The sequence below is a fragment of the Aquarana catesbeiana genome, unplaced genomic scaffold (assembly GCF_042186555.1).
Source record: "Aquarana catesbeiana isolate 2022-GZ unplaced genomic scaffold, ASM4218655v1 unanchor233, whole genome shotgun sequence".
Classification (NCBI taxonomy): domain Eukaryota; kingdom Metazoa; phylum Chordata; class Amphibia; order Anura; family Ranidae; genus Aquarana; species Aquarana catesbeiana.
This window is the reverse complement of record NW_027362661.1, coordinates 531,031-548,912: the sequence shown is the minus strand read 5'-3', so window position 1 is coordinate 548,912 and position 17,882 is coordinate 531,031. Positions and strand designations below refer to the sequence as shown.

The 17,882-nt window shown below is 43.3% G+C and overlaps 2 protein-coding genes across 3 annotated transcripts in view; both read left to right on the top strand.

Moving 5' to 3' along the window:
• The window catches only part of LOC141121838 (uncharacterized), a 165,621-nt gene that overhangs the window by 96,405 nt on the left and 51,334 nt on the right, over nt 1-17,882 (top strand). The window lies entirely within an intron of this gene.
• Nucleotides 10,852-13,884, top strand: LOC141121891 (uncharacterized). Its single transcript, XM_073611646.1, has 5 exons — nt 10,852-11,419; nt 11,517-11,585; nt 12,022-12,078; nt 12,203-12,286; nt 13,428-13,884. Exons 1-5 carry the CDS (start codon nt 11,227-11,229, stop codon nt 13,865-13,867), a joined length of 843 nt encoding a protein of 280 aa, XP_073467747.1. The 5' UTR covers nt 10,852-11,226; the 3' UTR covers nt 13,868-13,884.

Sequence of the window (17,882 nt, the reverse complement as noted above, 5' to 3'; positions counted from 1 at the left end):
TGGACACTTTTCTCCTGCCAGTAAATGCCAGTGACAGGAAAAAGTTGCCAGTAAAAAATATGGCTGTGATGCTCGGAACTGCGCATGCGCAGCTCCGGTGCAGATGTCCATTTTGAAGCCGTCCGAGCTCGGGAAATCTGGTACATGTTCGGCAGGGCAGGCGCATGCGCAGTGAAGTGATGGTGCCGCCTGGCGCCATTTTTGAATGTCAGGCGCCGCGCTCCGTCCGTTCTCGTTCATGTCACCACAGTGACAGCGTGGAGGAGGAGGAGGTCGGTCCTGTCTCTGCCTGGAAGTGATGGAGCCTGTGAGGAGTCGGGGATTCCCACCACCACAGCACTGTGCCCTTACCTGCACCATCAGCCGAGTGTGTAGAGCGGAGGGGACTTCATGGTGGAGACAGTAAGTGGCTGGCAGACTATTATGCTGTCTGAGGGACGGAGACTGTCGGATCATCCACAGCAATGAACAGACCAGGCACACAAGCAAGGCAAGCCTGCAGACTCAAAGCTCTCAGGTGGAGATACAGCTCAAAACAAAGCCCTGGGCTGAGGTGTAGAGAGACTGTTACTGTAGGAGGTGAGTTATTTATCATCTGTGCTGCCTGCTGCAAGTCAAATTCAGCTTCATTGTGTGCTCATTCTTTCCTTCTTGTGGTAGAGTGGGCTGCTGGGGACCAGGCCTGCCTGGTGACTGTCACTTTCATGGAAGTCATCTGTATTGCACTGCTGAAGTGCTGTCAGAGCCAGTCGTTTTCATATGTGCCCAAATCTTGTCTTCCCTGAGCCGGGAGGGGGTAGCGGTCTGTTTGCTGGGCACTGCTGCCTGAGGCTCTTTTGCTGTCGGGGGCAAAGACTGTGTCTCTCAGTGGGGGCAAAAGCTGTGTCTATCTGTGGGGGCAAAAGCAGTCTCTTTGGGGGGGCAAAGGCTGTCTGTGTGTGTGTGTGTGTGTGTGTGTGTGTGTGTGTGTGTGTCTCTCTCTCTCTCTGTGTTGACATAGGTGACAAAAAACTGATGGGTTATAATAACCTGCCTTGCTATATAAAACAATGTTTTTTTGCTTTCAGATCTACTTGAAATCACATTACTAACTGTATATTGTAGTTGTTTGTAGATTAAATACTGAAATTTGCACTTAAAACTGCAATTTTGGAACTTATTGAAATGGCAGTAAAAACGTGACTGTGCCAGTAAGTTTTGGGTGTTGTGCCAGTAAATTTCAGCTTGGTAGGTTGGCAGCACTGTTCCACCCATACTGCTCACTGATTGGTCCAGAGTAGGGCAAGGACTGGTTGATATCAGCCTGTAATACCCTGGTCACATTCCTGCGCTGTGTTCCCTGTCCTGTATTCCTGAATTTTTCTCGGATAATCTTCCTTTTCTGTGCTGCAGACACAATTTATGAATCGATGCCCCATGCCCGTTATGGCAAGATCTCTGACAGAACAATTCTCCCAGGGTTACTTGTTCTGTTGGCTGTGCCGGGTGGAGGGATGTATCTGTATAGTCCCAGATCCAAGTCACTGAGTGCAGTCTCAGGAGATGGGAGGCAGCAGTGTGGGAACTCTGCAACTTGTCTCATGGAAACATTTAAGCTACCACTGATTACTAAATACCAATATTATGTGTCCTGACCCTTTGTCAGAAACCATAAAATCAGACAGAGACAGAAGTACAGTTAAATCACATTTGTTTAATAATAAAAGTAAATAGAACAAACATAGTCAAAACATAGCCAGAGTGCAGGAACCAGAAAGGATAGTCAGACAAGCCAAACATCAGGGAGCCAGAGATGAGCATAGTAAGACAGCAAGTAGGATCTGGAGCCAGGAGGGATGTCAGCCAAGCAAGTCTTTTAACAGGAATGCAGGAGAGCGTCTCTGTGATGTTGACCAAGGTGAAGGCAGAGATCCTCTGGGCTGAATGGCTTAAGTAGGCAGGACTGATGAGCAGGATCATCAACAGCTGAATACCTGTGGAGAGATAGGAGCTGGCAATTGCTGGCAATTAGCTGACAGCTGAGCGACCAGCTCAAAGAAGGAAGGGCTGAGCCCAGCCCTGACACCCTTACACTATATAATTTATATTGTATATTACATACTCCTGGCCCCTGCACTATATACCCCATGTTGTACATTACATACTCCTGACCCCTGCACTATATACTCTATGTTGTACATTACATTATTCTGATATTATAAAATCCTAACTGTTATATCCTATATAATAAGTTGTACATTACATAGACCTTACCTTTTTTGCACCCATTTCCTACCAGCTGGACATTTTATTGATGATTTGATTGGAGAACAGACTTTTACATGTTGATAATAATGAGATAACATCCTCATTAATTTGGAACCTTAAACAGAAAGTGATAATGAGGGAGGAGTCAATAACCCAATGATGGTGGTCTTCAGGATCAGTCCAGTCTTCATCTTGGTTGTTCTCCCCCCATCCTCAGTCTCTGACCTCTGGTGGGGCTAAACCTCGTTGTTATTCATAACTAAATCATGGACTAAATAAGGAAGTGCAGTACTTCTTGTGTTGGGAAGATGGCAATGAGTAATAGAGGGGGTGGGGACACTCGTCCTATAATCCCCTCATCACTATCACTCCTATAAAAAAGACAGTTCTCGTTGTTTCCTCACTCTCTGACTAAGGTCCATGAATAAAGAAATGAACTGGTAGGAGATCAGAGATGTTGGGCTGAAACAACTAATCGATTCTGAAAATAGTTGTCAAATATTTTCATAAACAATTAGTCGATTAATTGACCTGCATACAGAATGCATTATTTCTTTACATATCAGAAAATGTAGCTCAGTACACCATCCATACATGTCAGTAAATGCCTGAGAACTTGAATGTGTGAGGAGCAATTGCCTCATGGGACATGTAGTCCTGGGCAAGGGAAGGAAGCAAGTGATTCTAAAGGCAGAAATTTTTTATCTTGCTATAGAAGAACTCTATACTATAATTTGTACCTTCCTATAGGGGAACTCTATACTATACTTTGTACCTTCCTATAGGGGAACTCTATACTATACTTTGTAGCATCCTATAGAGGAACTCTATACTATACTTTGCGGCTTCCTATAGAGGAACTCTATACTATACTTTGTACCTTCCTATAGGGGAACTCTATACTATACTTTGTAGCATCCTATAGAGGAACTCTATACTATACTTTGCGGCTTCCTATAGGGGAACTCTATACTATACTTTGCGGCTTCCTATAGAGGAACTCTATACTATACTTTGCGGCTTCCTATAGGGGAACTCTATACTTTACTTTGTACCTTCCTATAGGGGAACTCTATACTATACTTTGTAGCTTCCTATAGGGAAACTCTATACTATACTTTGTGGCTTCCTATAGGGGAATTCTGAAGGCAGGAGGAGCCAGAAGTGCTGGTGGGGAGCAAAACCCACATACACTATTTGAAAATATTTGTTCGATCAAGAAAAGTTTTCTGTTCCGCTCCTTCGAATTTTCCCATCATTGTGGTCGATAATGAACACCGAATTGACCCCACTAATGGTTAGAAAATTGGATGAATGTTTTTTTAAAAGAAAAATGAGTTTGTGTACGGCCAGCATAAGTGACATCAGATGCAGGGAGCTTGTACCCACCTACCTGTCTATGACAAGGGAGTCTGTCATCCATCATATTATATTACACTCCTGTCTGATCATCTGCAAAACAGCGTTTTACGTCTTTTTTACATTTTAATAATGTTGATCTCTGATTCTGATATGTAGCAGATTCACCCTCTAATAATACATCTATCTGTCTGTTATTCTCAAAGTGGATTAAATATCCAACTATATATCTGGATATTTATATTTATACTTACCGCTGCATATAGATATTCAAGAATATTAACTAAATTATACACCAACCTTTTTTGAGGTTTTTATCCAATTAATCGAAATAATAATTGGCCAACTAATAAATTATAAAAATAATCATTAGTTGCCGCCCTGCAGAGGACCCATTTACTAGTTACCTTGAGGGGGAATTGTAATGCCGCGTACATACGAGCGGAGTTTCCATCGGAAAAATCTTGGATGGTTTTTCCGACGGAATTCCGCTCAAGCTTGGCTTGCATACACATGGTCACACAAAAGTTCTCTGAACTCTCGACCGCTAAGAACGCGGTGACGTACAACACTATGACGAGCAGAGAAAATGAAGTTCAGTGCTTCCGAGCATGCGTCGAATTGTTTCCGAGCATGTGTAGGAATTTTGCGCGTCGGAATTGCATACAGATGAATGGCATTTCTGATAGTAACTTTTTCCGTCGGAAACAGAGAACCTGCTCTCAATCTTTTGCTGGCTGAAATGCCGCCAGCAAAAGTCAGATGTTGCAATTTCCGACCAAAAGCTCACATCGGACTTTTGCTGGCGCATTTTCCGATCGTGTGTACGTGGCAATGGATCCTCAGAGACAAAGCTGCCTGATGTGGGCGGAGTCCTGTTTTAGGGGAACCAATCTGCTCATGTCTAGTAATAATCTTTTTATTCCTATTTTAGTAGATGGACGGGAGATGAAGAAAACCTCAGAGGATTGTCTCACTTTGTCTCCAGACTGTAAAGTAGAAGATGAGGACATCACACAGTATAGTCCAGGAGAAAACCCGACTACCTCAAATGTCCATCCGGCACCACACAGTGTAGATGGACCATCGTATTCCTCTTATCCTGAGGAACCTCAGACTGTGAGGGACAGTGCCGTCCTTCCAACAGATAAGAGGTTTTCCTGTACTGAATGCGGGAAGTGTTTCCGTTCAAAATATGATCTTAATGTACATAAAAGAACTCACACAGGAAAGAAGCCGTATTCCTGTCCTGAGTGCCGGAAATGTTTCTCAGAGAAGTCCAGTTTTTACAAACCTTAAAGATCTCACACGGGAGAAGCCACATTCCTGTCCTGAGTGTGGGAAATGTTTTTCACAGAAGTCCAATCTTAACAAACATCAGAGATCTCACATGGGGAGAAGCCACTTTCCTGTCCTGAGTGAGGGAATTGTTCCTCACTGAAGTCCTGTCTTCTTATACATCAGGGACCCCACAGAACCCTTGAGGTGTATTGAATCCAATGACAATGTTAAATATAAACACATGTGCTAAATAAAGTCCAATATAAAATGATGATATAATAAAAATAAGAATAATAATAGTGAGTAATCTTTTTATATAAAGTGTGCTTCAATTTTCACTGTGAAGAAAAAGTGCTTCTCAACCGAGACGGCAATCTGTGACTAGTCGTCCCTTCACCAAGTGCAATGGCCGCTCACCTCCTTCCTAGACCCTGGATAGGGTCAAACACGCTCAGAACCTATATTGATTCCCATCAGGAAATGGCTCCCCATTGGACTCAAATGGTTCCCATACAGGTCCTGCGGGTATCAAACACACTTTGCACCTCGTGTACTTCTCCTTTAATGGTTGCCTCCATGGTAATCACCAGCAACTCCAAACCAACATGTAAAAATAAAGTGCCTCCAATAGTGCAGTACCAGGTGTTAAATGGAATGAAACCTCACCATCCCAGCTTCATAAATTACACTCACATTTATTTAAATCTAAAGCAGCATGTAACATGATAAAAATCCTACAGGTCTCACAAATGTTACCGCCAGGCTCTACCTCTTTTTTTTGCCCTCCAGATGAAGTCACGAGGTAGGTGGCATAACGTGTAGAGGTAGAGCCTGGCGGTGACATACGCGAGACCTGTTGGATTTTTATCATGTTACATGCTGTTTTATATTTAAACAAATGCAAGTGTAATTTATGAAGAGCCTACGTCATCGGCTCTTTACCGAGATTGGAGATGCGGTGTGTCAGCAACACACCACACCACCTATCGCCAAGAGGCTTATTCTTCTGGACATCATATGACATCCAGTCAGGATAATGGAACCCCTGCCTGGCTGTCATTGTGCTACAGGCCGGGCAGGAAGGAGTTAAAAAATCATTTTAGGCTTGAAGATTATATAAAACCCCTAAAACATTATATATTTTCTGAAAGCAGACACCCTAGAGAATAAAATAGTGGTAGTTCCAATTTTTTATGTCTCACAATATTATCTCAAAAGTCTAGGAAACACACCATTTCAGTAAAAAATGCACTAAAGGTCATTTAGGTGACACAAAAACACAATAAGTTATCAAATTTTTTGGTTAAATATAAAACCTGAGGTTGCACCGATAAGTACAAAACATATTAAACCTTAAATTTGTGTGCACCTGTGAAATGGTGACATACTTCAGTACCCTATATTTCCTATAGGTGAAGCTTTAAAAGCCCCCTATATGTGATCAGTTTAGTGTTATGGAGGAGGTCTGGTGATAGAATTATCGCTTTCATTCTGGCCTGCGCGTAGATATGTAACGTGCATATTGCAATCAAAGTTTTCTGGTGTAGGCACCCCAATGTGTGAGTTTATGTTTGTACATGCATATATGTGGGGGTTGGGCCTCAGATTTTTTGGGGGGAGGAGAGGGGTTATGTGCCTGGGTTCAAATTCAATTTTGTACAATTAAAATATATATTTTTTTTTCATTACATAGAGCAGCCTTTTTCAACCAGGGTGCCTTGAGGTTTCTTCAGGGGCCCCTTGGCAAAATGCCGAACAATTGCCCCAAAATTGTATACAAGCCGGAGGGTGGCTGAAGCCTTTTAGTTACACAAATCCACAGGTTTTCATTGTACACCATTACAACCTTCTAGATGCCAACCGCATAACGACCAATGACATCATGAGCCGATAAGGAGGATGTCAGTTGCCTGAATATCATCCTTGTGTGACCCTCCCCTGCCTCTCTCCATCAGACTTGGGGTCTCATTAGCTGAGTGATGTAGAAAAAGTGAGGGAGAAGAGAAACATTGGAATACTAGTCAGTAAAAAGTCCCCTATGTGAAGATTTTTTGTGACAGGTTTTCTTTAATGAGACATACAGGGTCTAAAAGAGCCCCAATGTCTCCTCTGTGCTCCACTGAATGTAATGCAATGCAGATCACACTGCATTATATTCTTTCCTGGATTTGATAGCGGGGAAACTGTCAACTGGGACCTGGAAATTACATCATACACGTCGCTTCCGGGTCAGGAATAGGGATGGGCAAACTGTTCGACCCGAGCATGAGTTATCGGGTCGTTTGATGATTGACCAGAACATGCACCATGACCTGCATGCTTTGGCCAATCACAGCGCCCTCAGCTAGAAGAGCCATAATTGGCCAAAGGCAGGGTGCCTTTTTCCTATCATGGCTCAGGGGGATTAAGTCCACGCCCCACATTATATAGGGCCGCCTGCACGTCGGCCTTGTGTAGTGTGTCTGTTGTTGCCGGCGTGGACGGAGAGAGAGTGTCATTTAGATTGAGCAGGCAGGCGGGTTGTTCAGTTAGCTGCAGTGTATTTAATATATATATATATATATATATATATATATATATATATATATATATATAGTCAGTCTCGTGTGTGTGTGTGTATATATATATGTGTGTATATCCACTGTATCCAGTTTAGTTAGATCTCACTTCAGGCCATTCCTGGTGTACTGTTTCTAATATACTTCAGGCAGTCAGGTGATTCAGTTAGCTACTAGACATGTGCACACTGAAATATTTCGTTTCGGAATTTCGTTTTCGTCCGAAATATAAATTTATTTAGTTACTCCCGAAATTTGTTTTTCTTTATTTCGTTTTTCGTTAAAAACTTGCATTCGTCCGAAAATCGAAATGAATTAAGGTCGAATCGGTCATTAAAGGCTTATGGTGTCTGTCGAATGTTCAAAGTAGATTCGACGGAGCAGCTAAACTGTACGACGTCGCAATCGTACATTCCGGTCGAATTTTCTGGGATGCATTTGACCGGAAATGTTCGATAGCAGCATCGTACAGTTTGTTTAGCTGCTCTGTCGAATCTTCTAACTTTTGACAGACACCATAAGCCACATTTTCGTTTGCATGTTTTCGTTTCTGTGTCGAATCTTCATCGTTCATGCTCATTGCATTGGTCTACTCTGCCCCAGCAGTCAGCCAACCAAACTTTCACATTCGTTTCTCAATCGGAAGTGCGGCCGCAAAATCCGACGCTGTGTGGATTAGAGAGATAATGGCAATGGCAGCACCAGCAGCAACCCATTCCAGCACTAGCAGCATGGAGGAGGCTGTTCCTGGGCCTTCTAAGGCAGCATCCAAAAATGGGCGCAGGAGGGGGACACAAGCTGCATCCAGCAGGAAGCGTAACCTAATGTGGACTCATGAAAATAAAGAATTGGGTATACTGGCGCTACCTGAAGAAATATTAAATATCAGTCAGTATGTTTGGAAATTGGGATGACCTATAACTAGGCACCCCCTACCTGTAGTTGTAATTCTAAGAGGTATACAGTATGTACAGGTCCCCCTTATTTACAATATAGGTAGTTCCACAGCCATTAAGTAGATACGTTTCCAATACTCAAATATACAAAGGTTATAATAGGCATCAAATGTCGCACAGCTTACTGGATCCTATTGTATCTGGGAAAGAGGCCAGCAACTGGATTCCATATAGTGCATTTACTAAGAACCATATGCAAACACAGTGATGTATGTATATATAATATTATTCTAATCCATTACATTCCACATAATCATCATAGATTGCAATTGCATAGACCAAAAACTGCTCGATAGCCCAGGAAACAACAACAATTGGGTTTTCAACAAAGTTCCATATATTGATGTAAAGTGACTCATGCAGATTCCCACAGGTGACTTGGTGCTGCAATAATTTGTCAGGTGACTCTCGTGCTCCCCCTTTGGTTGCTTACTCACCAACTCCCAGAACCCCAGCAGGGGTATAACGCTTGTGGTGTGATACGCAGGGTTGCTTCCTTCTGATGAATCTTTATGTTATAATCAGCTCCCCAAGCCCCCCAGCGGGGTAATTCACCTGTGTTGGGAGATAGATCGCCTTGCTGCCAGGTGTTATGCTGGGTATCTCCTGTGCCTTTAAATCCTTGAAGGTGTTGCTTCCACTCATATGTTTAAGAAAAAAAGGAGAGCTTCCATAGCGTAATACCGTATGGCCACTTTATTTAAAAATTACATCAGAACCAGCACCGTTGGTTTGTAAAAGAAAAAAATTTTTTTAACAAAAATTAAAATTAAAAATAACAAACCAAAAATTAAATGTTAAATTAAAAAATAGATTAAAAAATAATAATGATAGAGTTCCAAAACAAACAAAGATTAAAAGAAAAAATAAAAAGAAAAAATAAGTGAATCTACCAAGTCCAGGCACTAATTGTATATTTCTGTCCGGATGGAATAGGACAGCAAAGATTGCCAGACAAAGTACTGTACAAACTACAGTTTGTATGGGTAAAGCAGGACGCTCCAAATGGGCATATGGAGCACAATGAGGATATGATACTATCAGCTGCTAAGCAGCGTCCTCCTCTCTCCTATGCCTGGAGCAGACTGACAGAGCGTGATGCCGTTGTGCGCGCTTCGTCACATGACGTCCTCAGCAATGTGGACTCATATTGAGTCCCAGGTCCTGGTAAGGGAAGCGCTTCCTTGCTGGATGCAGCTGTGTGGCCCCCGCTCCAGGGAAACCACTACGGAGTGGAAGCGAGAAAAGTGGGAGGAGATTTCCAGGAAGGTGGAGGAGACATATCGCCATCGGCGTGACCCGACTGCCTGTCGAAAAAAATTCAGCGACATAAAACGGTAAGTAACGTGTCTGATTATTTTTTTTTTTTTTTTACATTTTAACCACTTCAGCCCCGGAGGTATGGCTGCCAAATGACCATGCCACTTTGTGCGATTCGGCACTGCGACGCTTTAACTGACAATTGCGCGTTCGTGTGACGTTGCTCCCAAACAAAATTGATGTCCTTTTTTTCCCACAAATAGAGCTTTCTTTTGGTGGTATTTGATCACCTCTGCGGTTTTTATTTGCTTTTTGCTATATAAGTATCCCCAACAAATATATAAAAAACTAATTTTTTCCTCAGTTTAGGCCGATATGTATTCTTCTACATATTTTTGGTAACAAAAATTGCAATAGGCGTTTATTGATTGGTTTGTGCAAAAGTTATAGCGTCTACAAAATAGGGATAGTTTTATGGCATTTTTATTAACAATTTTTTTTACTAGTAATGGCGGCGATCAGCGATTTTTATTGTGACTGCGACATTATGGCGGACACATCGGACACTTTTGATGCCATTTCGGGACCATTGTCATTTATACAATGATAAAAGCTCCAAAAAATGCACTGATTTTACACACACACATATAAACATATGTTATTGCTATCACAATTTGATGTCAGTAAAGTTAGGTGAATTTTTTTTTTAAAAAGAAATAAATAATTTTCAATTTATCCTCCCTCCTGTGAAAAACCAAATTTGCGCATAGGTGTGCCTAGCCTACACATAGTTTGCAGTTGCACATGTTATATATTATCGCCACAATCATTTTAAGAGGAATATTTCCATGCCGTTATTTGTTCTTAGTTAGTTATCACTAAACTGAGCAGTAAGTGCTTTTAAGTTCCACTTGACCTGACCACCTGTAGGTTGCGCCCCCTTTCTGACCAGGCCATATTTTGCTATTTAGCGCATTGCAGCTTTAAACTGCACGCTCCTGTGATGTATTACCCAAATGAAATTTATGCTCTTCTCCCGCCATATATAGAGCTTTTATTGGTGGCATTAGATCACCGCTGGGTTTTACATTTTTTGTTATTGAAAAATAAAAAAGTTATTTATATATATATATATATATATATATATATATATATATATATATATATATATATATATATATATATATAGTGTTACGGTGGCTGGACTTAACCAGCTTGCGGACCCGCCATATTTTTAGTTACTATGGGGGGGGGTCCACATCTGCAAGTGGGTTAATGCTTTGCAAAAGAAACAAGGAAGGAAATTTTACACTATACACAGTTCACACAAGCGCGTAATAGAAAGGTGGACTGGAGTGGACACAATGGACATTTACTCGGCACAATCCCTATCCTGCCTTTTATTATTTATTGTGCACCAAAAAAGCATAGGTTTTTCTTACAATAAATTTGGTTAATAAATAAATGTGCAAACTTTGTGCTACATGAAAAAATGTGCCTAATCCAAAAATTCCATTTGCATTGTTTCATTCTACGGGTTCATTCTACATGTGTTTCATGTGTTGATGTCATTTTCAGATTACAATTGTAGTTTAATTGTGGAACCCGTTTCTCTTCTCTTTTTGTTTTGCAGTTCCATAGCGCGTAAGCGCAGGCAGTCGGGGCGCAGAGGAAAGCAGGTATCTCTCCTCCCCCATGAGAAGGAGCTCTTAGCAGCTGTAGGGGAGGATGAGATAAAAAAACTGCTTGCTCATCAGGGTTGGTGTCAGCATTGCATTGTGTGTAGGAAATTTTTTTTGTCAACCATGCGACGCGACATAGTCATTTACCATGATGTGTTTGATTTTATTTAAAGATCGTCTCCAGGCCCAGCGCCGCCGGAGGCAGAGGGCAGAGGAGCAGGAGTCCTCCACGTCATCATGCAGTAAGTACTGTAGTAGTGACACTAATACAGTGGTTCCTTTTCCATTTGTCCAGCCTTCCATTGTTGATTCCAGCGTCATTGTTTCTCGCTCATGCAGTGACAGGTAGAGCCTCTGCGACGCTCTGTCAGGTAACGCAAGCGATTGCGTAACTTACGTAATTTGACAGAACGTGGCCGCTCTGAAGTGAGGCGCCTGATCAGTGGCAGTGCACCTAGCACTCGCCGGCGCTGCTGGAACCAGGACAGGTAAGTGCCTCGTATTTGTTTTTTTTTTAAATGATTTTTTCTAAATGGTGAATGCATGTCCCTGCCTTGTAGATAAACGTTAGTGACCTGCCCTGTATTGCCATGCTAATGGATAATTAATTTTATCTATTTACACTACAGTATATTTATTTACGTTTATTAACGTTCATCATTTCTCCTTTATAAATAGGTGTCATCCAGTCAGAGGGGGAGACTGAGGAGGAGGCTGAGGCAGCAACGCCCACATGTAAGTTAGTATAATCTTGCTGGTATCTGCTGAGTGATCATACATGTTTCAATGTTCTTGTACTAATGTGTGAGATTGTTGTACACTGCAGATTGTAATGTTCTTTTCTATCATTACTCAACAGCTGCTGAGCAGGAGGTGGAGGAGACCTGCCCTGTAGAGGCTGCTGGGGATGCAGAGGAACAGCCAGATGCGGCAGATCCAGGGAGTAAGTATAACTTTTTTTGTATTTTACAGGCAAATATAGTATTTTAAATATGAAATGCTGATGGCATACCTTGTCTAGAATAGCTTGTGATTTATTCTGCAAGGCTTCGGTTTAGCTGGAACTATTAATGATATTAGTTCCCCTCTGCAGATGATTCCAGTCTTCCTGTTAGCGTGACCTGTGCTTGTTAATATTTCCCCAATGTCCCTGATCATGCCACCTTCTTGCTGCAGTTTAGATTCCCAGTCTGAGCCAATCGCTGTTAATCATTATGAATAACACAGCAGGCTGGGGGGGGGGGGGGGGTGTCAGAAAAGAATCTCCAGCTATTGGCTGGCAGTCCCTGGACATGTTCAATCTCTGGCATGCCCCTAATGCATGCATTAACACTTTTCTCATGATGTTATACCTGTTATACCTCCTAGCCTAGACCAGGAGTGAGTAACCTACCTAGCCTAAAACAGAAGTGGGGCTTAATTTATTCAACAATCAGTGGCCTTACAAAATTATCAACTTTAAAAAATAGCCTGCTATATTTTATTAAACAACTTTTTATTAGGTCATCCCAAATGCAATGGCTTGAATGGCTTCTCTTTGGTGAGTGTAATGTTAAAAGCTGGTATAGCTGATATGTTTTTCTGCAAGTGCAACTGATCCTCCATATTTGCCAAAGTCAGTCAGTCTGGATGAGGTAGATTAGTTAGCAGTAGCACTTAGGCGTCCATTACACCTTAAGATTTTCTCCAGCCGCCCGTGTGACCAAGCGGATAAAATCTTTGGGAGATTCCCCTTTACACTGCTCGATGTGTAGAGGGGAATCCCTTTCTACTCTGGCCGGGGAGGACACTCAGCTCCACCCCGGTCAGAGTACAGTAAAGTAGTACTACACCTTCCTGCACAGCTCTGCAAACTTGGTATGATGCAGCGAATTGACACAGACACCACTATCTCCTACACACAAATTGATTAGGTGCATCTCACTAAATATCAAAAACTGGTATGGATGGAAGTGAAAACATCTCAAGATGTTACAGGATTGTCTACAAGGGCTGGGAGATCGTTGCCTTTATATAATGTTAGGGTGAAGAAGCCATGTGTATTGTATTATCTATCTATCTAATGTATTTTCTTTTCTTCACAGGTGAAGTCTTCATCCTGCAACTGCAGCCTGTGGACGAAGACCTGGACCTGCCCGCGTCTGGTTGGACTGGCTGTCCTTCTGAGTCCCCAGTGGTTTCTACAGTCCTCCACCCTTCAACATCCCCCCACCTGGCCTCCCCAGTGCATCCTTCACCCGCTCCAGAACAGGCACACATCCCCAACCCTCCAGAGCCACATGTGACGGATTATCTGCGGCGCATTGTGGAGGTCCAAAAGAGACATTTTGCAGTTACCCGGAGGCTGCGTCGATCTTTGGCCCTCCACAATCGCCGGCAGCTCCGTCACTCTGTGGCTCTGCAGAGGTACCAGCGTAGCCTCAGGAGACACCTGGAGGCTACGCGGTACCTTGGTGACCAGTTGGCTGGGATTAATATGTCCCTACAGCGACTGGTCACCAGGTTGGGGGAGAATGTACTCTAATTTTTTTTTTTTTTTGTTTTGTTTATGTTAACTGTTAAATAAAAAAATTTTGTTCAGAAATAATTGTTTTCTTGAGTTTTGCTTTACTTGTTAGATTTGTGTGATGTTTATCTAAATGAACTAGTCCATATATTGTTACTAACTTACTAGAGGCCTTATAATTGTAGTTTTTCTACATTTAACCATCAGGCTGAACTTAGAAAATTGATGAGATTTCTCTCTACACTATTTCAATGTGCAAAGGGTAATCCAATGTATTGTGTCCAGTCACGCCGTTCAGCTTTCCCTCCACCAGAATACACAGCAGATAGTTAGAGCAGGGGTTACTCTATACAGTCCTCAACAGTTCACAGGACATAGGTTGCAGGCTTGCAATCATGAGGGCAACAGTTAACCGGACAGAGGTTCACAGGCTAACGCAATTACAAGGGGCAACAGTTCAAAGGGCAGTGTCATGGTTATGCAATAGAGTTTGTCTGTCAGCATACCTGTCTCCATGTGTTCATCTCTAGAGACCAGCTGACCCTCACCTGACTGCTTTTGTAAGCTCTCCTCTAGCATGGCTCCACCCCAGCTCCTATCAGGGAACCCTATATTAACCTGTGCACTGCAAGCCAGCAGTGCTGATCAACCATTGTGTGTTAGCTTTCGTGTGTACTGGCTGTGTTTCCTACGTCTGATTCCAGTTAACCGACTTTGGCCTGTTCTCTACTATTCCTGTCTGCTCGTGACCCTGACCTTTGGCGTGTCCCCGACCATCCCTGTTTGCCTGTGACCCTGAACCTTGGCGTGTACTCTGTTGTCCTTGTCTGCTTGTGGCCTCGACCTTGGCTTGTCCCTTACTTCCTTGTTGTTCCAGCCTGCTGCCTCTTTCCTCTTCTCCTGTAGTCTACCGTGAGCATGAGATGTGAGACCCTGGGGGCTGCGACCTGGAGCCAGACTGCAGCGCAGTCCATCCTCACCACTAGAGGCTCTGGTGAACACCTGCTGGCTCTTAGACTCCGCGCCCTGGAGAATCTATGCTCTAGCTCCCAGTGGGATCTGTGTTAGTGATCCAGTAGACCTGCTTCCTGAACCTCCCAGGTTTCAATCCACAGCAGTCAGTCCTAGGATCCACTACCTAGCGGTGCACTTCCGATTCCTACAGAGTGCATCTGTCACCTAGCCTCAAGGTGACCTGACAGGCAGTCATCATTTCCAGGGCTTGAGTAACATGGCAGCACGGTAGATTACTCACTCACACTAGTGACTATGGACAATTGCAGATGGTCATGAAACAGGCGGAGGATCAGAGAGGGCCCTGGTGTCCCCAGGGTCAGAGATGGTAAATGGGAGGGGTCCTGGACATCTGGATGCAGCTCAGCAGTGACCAACTAATATATCTTGCATAGAATCACGTTTCCAACTGTATGCTTCTTTGTGCTATGTTGTGTTGGTAGCATATTCTGGTCCTTGAGTTGACAGTCTCTCCATCAAGAGGAACTGTCATGCTGTTGAGGTCATCTTTAATCATTGTCTCTTATTTCCAGACCACCAAACAAAAATGGTTAAATTAGCACATGTTGCTATTTGTATTTACAAAGACAGCAACACGTGAGCAGTAGCGCCACGTCAAGGCTTCAACCCTTGCTACTGTCCATTCACACAACATTCATTCATGCAATCAAGCACACTCTAGTCACTCTACACAACATTCATTACAAAAAAGGGTGATGGAAGGAATAAAGGGAAAAATTTGGATTGCTTAAAACAATATAATTCTATTTAAATCTTGGGGTCACACCAAAGTCAAGTAGACAACTGCTATTGTGTCAAGTGGTAAGAAAATAAAAAAAATGATTTTCCTCAACATTTGGATGGTTCCTCTGAATCCCATCTATCTTCACTGTCCATTCACACAACATTCATTCATGCAATCATGCACAATCAAGTCACTCTTGTCCCATCTATCTTCACATGGTAACAATGATTCAGGTCTCACAAATTAAGGGTAGGGTAACCCAGCTTGGGGAGGTTAAATTTGAGGAAAGTTATTTGTTCCATCAAATGGGGTGTTAGTTGTGAACGGTGTGGATTAAGGATATTCCCAGTAATAGAGAAAACTCTCTCACTTTGCACAGTGGTTGGAGGACAGGATAGTAGTTGCTGGGCAACCAGGCAAAGACCAGGCCACAAACTTTTCTTACCATCCCAATAGGTCAAAGGGTCCTCTGTAGGAAGCAAAGGTGCTTCATATAGGTAGGCTCTGACCATTTCAGAGGCACTGCTCTCCTCTCGATTACCTGCTGCTTGACCTGCATCCACCAGATTGTCAAGTGCCTCTACCCAACATGCACATGCTCCACTCTGTTGTTTTTGAGTGATGCTGCCAGGCCTTGGAATAGCAGACATGGCAGGTGAATCTTCCAAACCAGCCTCAACCGTCGTACATCTCTGTTGCTGCAAATTCCGGACCCTTTCAATCAATTTTTGTTTCCAGTAGGAGAGGCTGTTGTCTCTGAGTGCCAGTTTACCTTTGATCCTGGGATCACACAGGGAAGCCAGCATGAGTTCAGGGCTTTTGCGGACACGGTCATTTAGCCGATCTTTTAAGTTAGCTTGTAGCTTTCTGATGAAAGACACTACATCGGCATGAAGTGGGCTGCCACAAACAGGCTCACTGTTTTCTAGGTACAATCCCATCTTATCTATGAGATAGGTAAACAAGGGTATGACCTGTCCTAGGCTGGCATTGCTCTGACTCAAGTTTTCCGTCACATTCCGAAAAGGTTTTAAGACATAAACGAGCTGCCCAATTATACACCAGTCATCACGTCCCAGTGTGGAATCAATCCCGAAGGTGTGGCGGGATGATAGATTGTGGATGGCTGTCTTTTGCTCCAAAATGCGTTCCAGCATTTCAAGGGTATAGTTCCACCGGGTGCTGACATCTTGTTTCAGGCGATGTATGGGGAGCCCTGATTGTTCTTGCTCCTCCCTCAACAGTTGACTAGCCCCAACACTGCGGTGGAAATGCCCTGCAATCTTTCTACAAAGGTCCAAGATTTGAGCAATCTTGTTGGTTTTCTCCACTGGGATTGCACCCTTGACCACTAAATGCAGTATGTGTGCAGAACAGCGCACACCGACAAAAGATCCATCTTGGAGAGCTTTAACCATGTTTGAACCTCCGTCTGTCACAATGAACCCAACAGAGACATTGGTGACTGCCTGCTCTCCAAACCAATTGGCCAACATTGATCTAATTGCCCGCAATATGTTGGCAGAGCTGTGTTGGTCATCACGGACTTCTGTGTGGAGCAGGAAAGCTTGATAACCCTGCTGGTCTTGCGCTGCAGACCTGCTTCCTGATGGAGTTTGAACTCTTACACCAGCGCCACCACCAACAGGCACAGTGGCCTGCCACCAGTGTGCAGTCAAAGACAGGAAAGCGTGTTGACCGCTGGGAGCTGTCCACAAATCAGTTGTCAAATGAATTGTCTGACCCTCGGCTTTGGCCATTTTTTCCTTCAATAATCCAACGCATGAGTGGTATAGTGCTGGAATAATCTTTCTGCTGAAAGTTGTTCGTGCAGGAACAACGTATCGTGGAGCAAGGGCATGCATGAGCTGTTTAAACGGCTCCCCTTCAATCATGCGAAAAGAGGCTCCTCCAACAGCAATGAATTGGCCAATGAGGCGGGTGATCTTGTTGGCCTGCTGTTTTGACATGCCCTTGGAACTAAAGCCAACAAAACTATCGAGGCTAGGCTGATGATGTCCTTGGGAGGATGAGGAGCCTGATTGGGTCTGCAGTGGAACTACTGCACGTGGGCGGGTTGTATTAATTGAACCCTCTCTATTGCCTCCTGTGCTCTGAGTAAGTGGTGTGCTTGAGGAGGTACCACCAGTACAGTCAGAGTCTGTTATGCTGCTTCCTGCGCTACCATCTTCTTTTTCTGCCTCTGCCCGCAGTAAAGTAGAGTGGTGGTAATTTTTAAGGTGTAGGTTCATACCAGCATTGGTTAAATGACCT

Excerpts from the sequence above, each read along its gene's own strand:
- LOC141121891 (XM_073611646.1), top strand. The coding sequence starts at position 11,227 with ATGTCATTTTCAGATTACAATTGTAGTTTAATTGTGGAACCCGTTTCT. Across the intron at positions 11,586-12,021 it reads GTCCTCCACGTCATCATGCA|GTGTCATCCAGTCAGAGGGG; the intron begins GTAAGTACTGTA and ends CTTTATAAATAG. Across the intron at positions 12,287-13,427 it reads AGATGCGGCAGATCCAGGGA|GTGAAGTCTTCATCCTGCAA; the intron begins GTAAGTATAACT and ends TTTTCTTCACAG.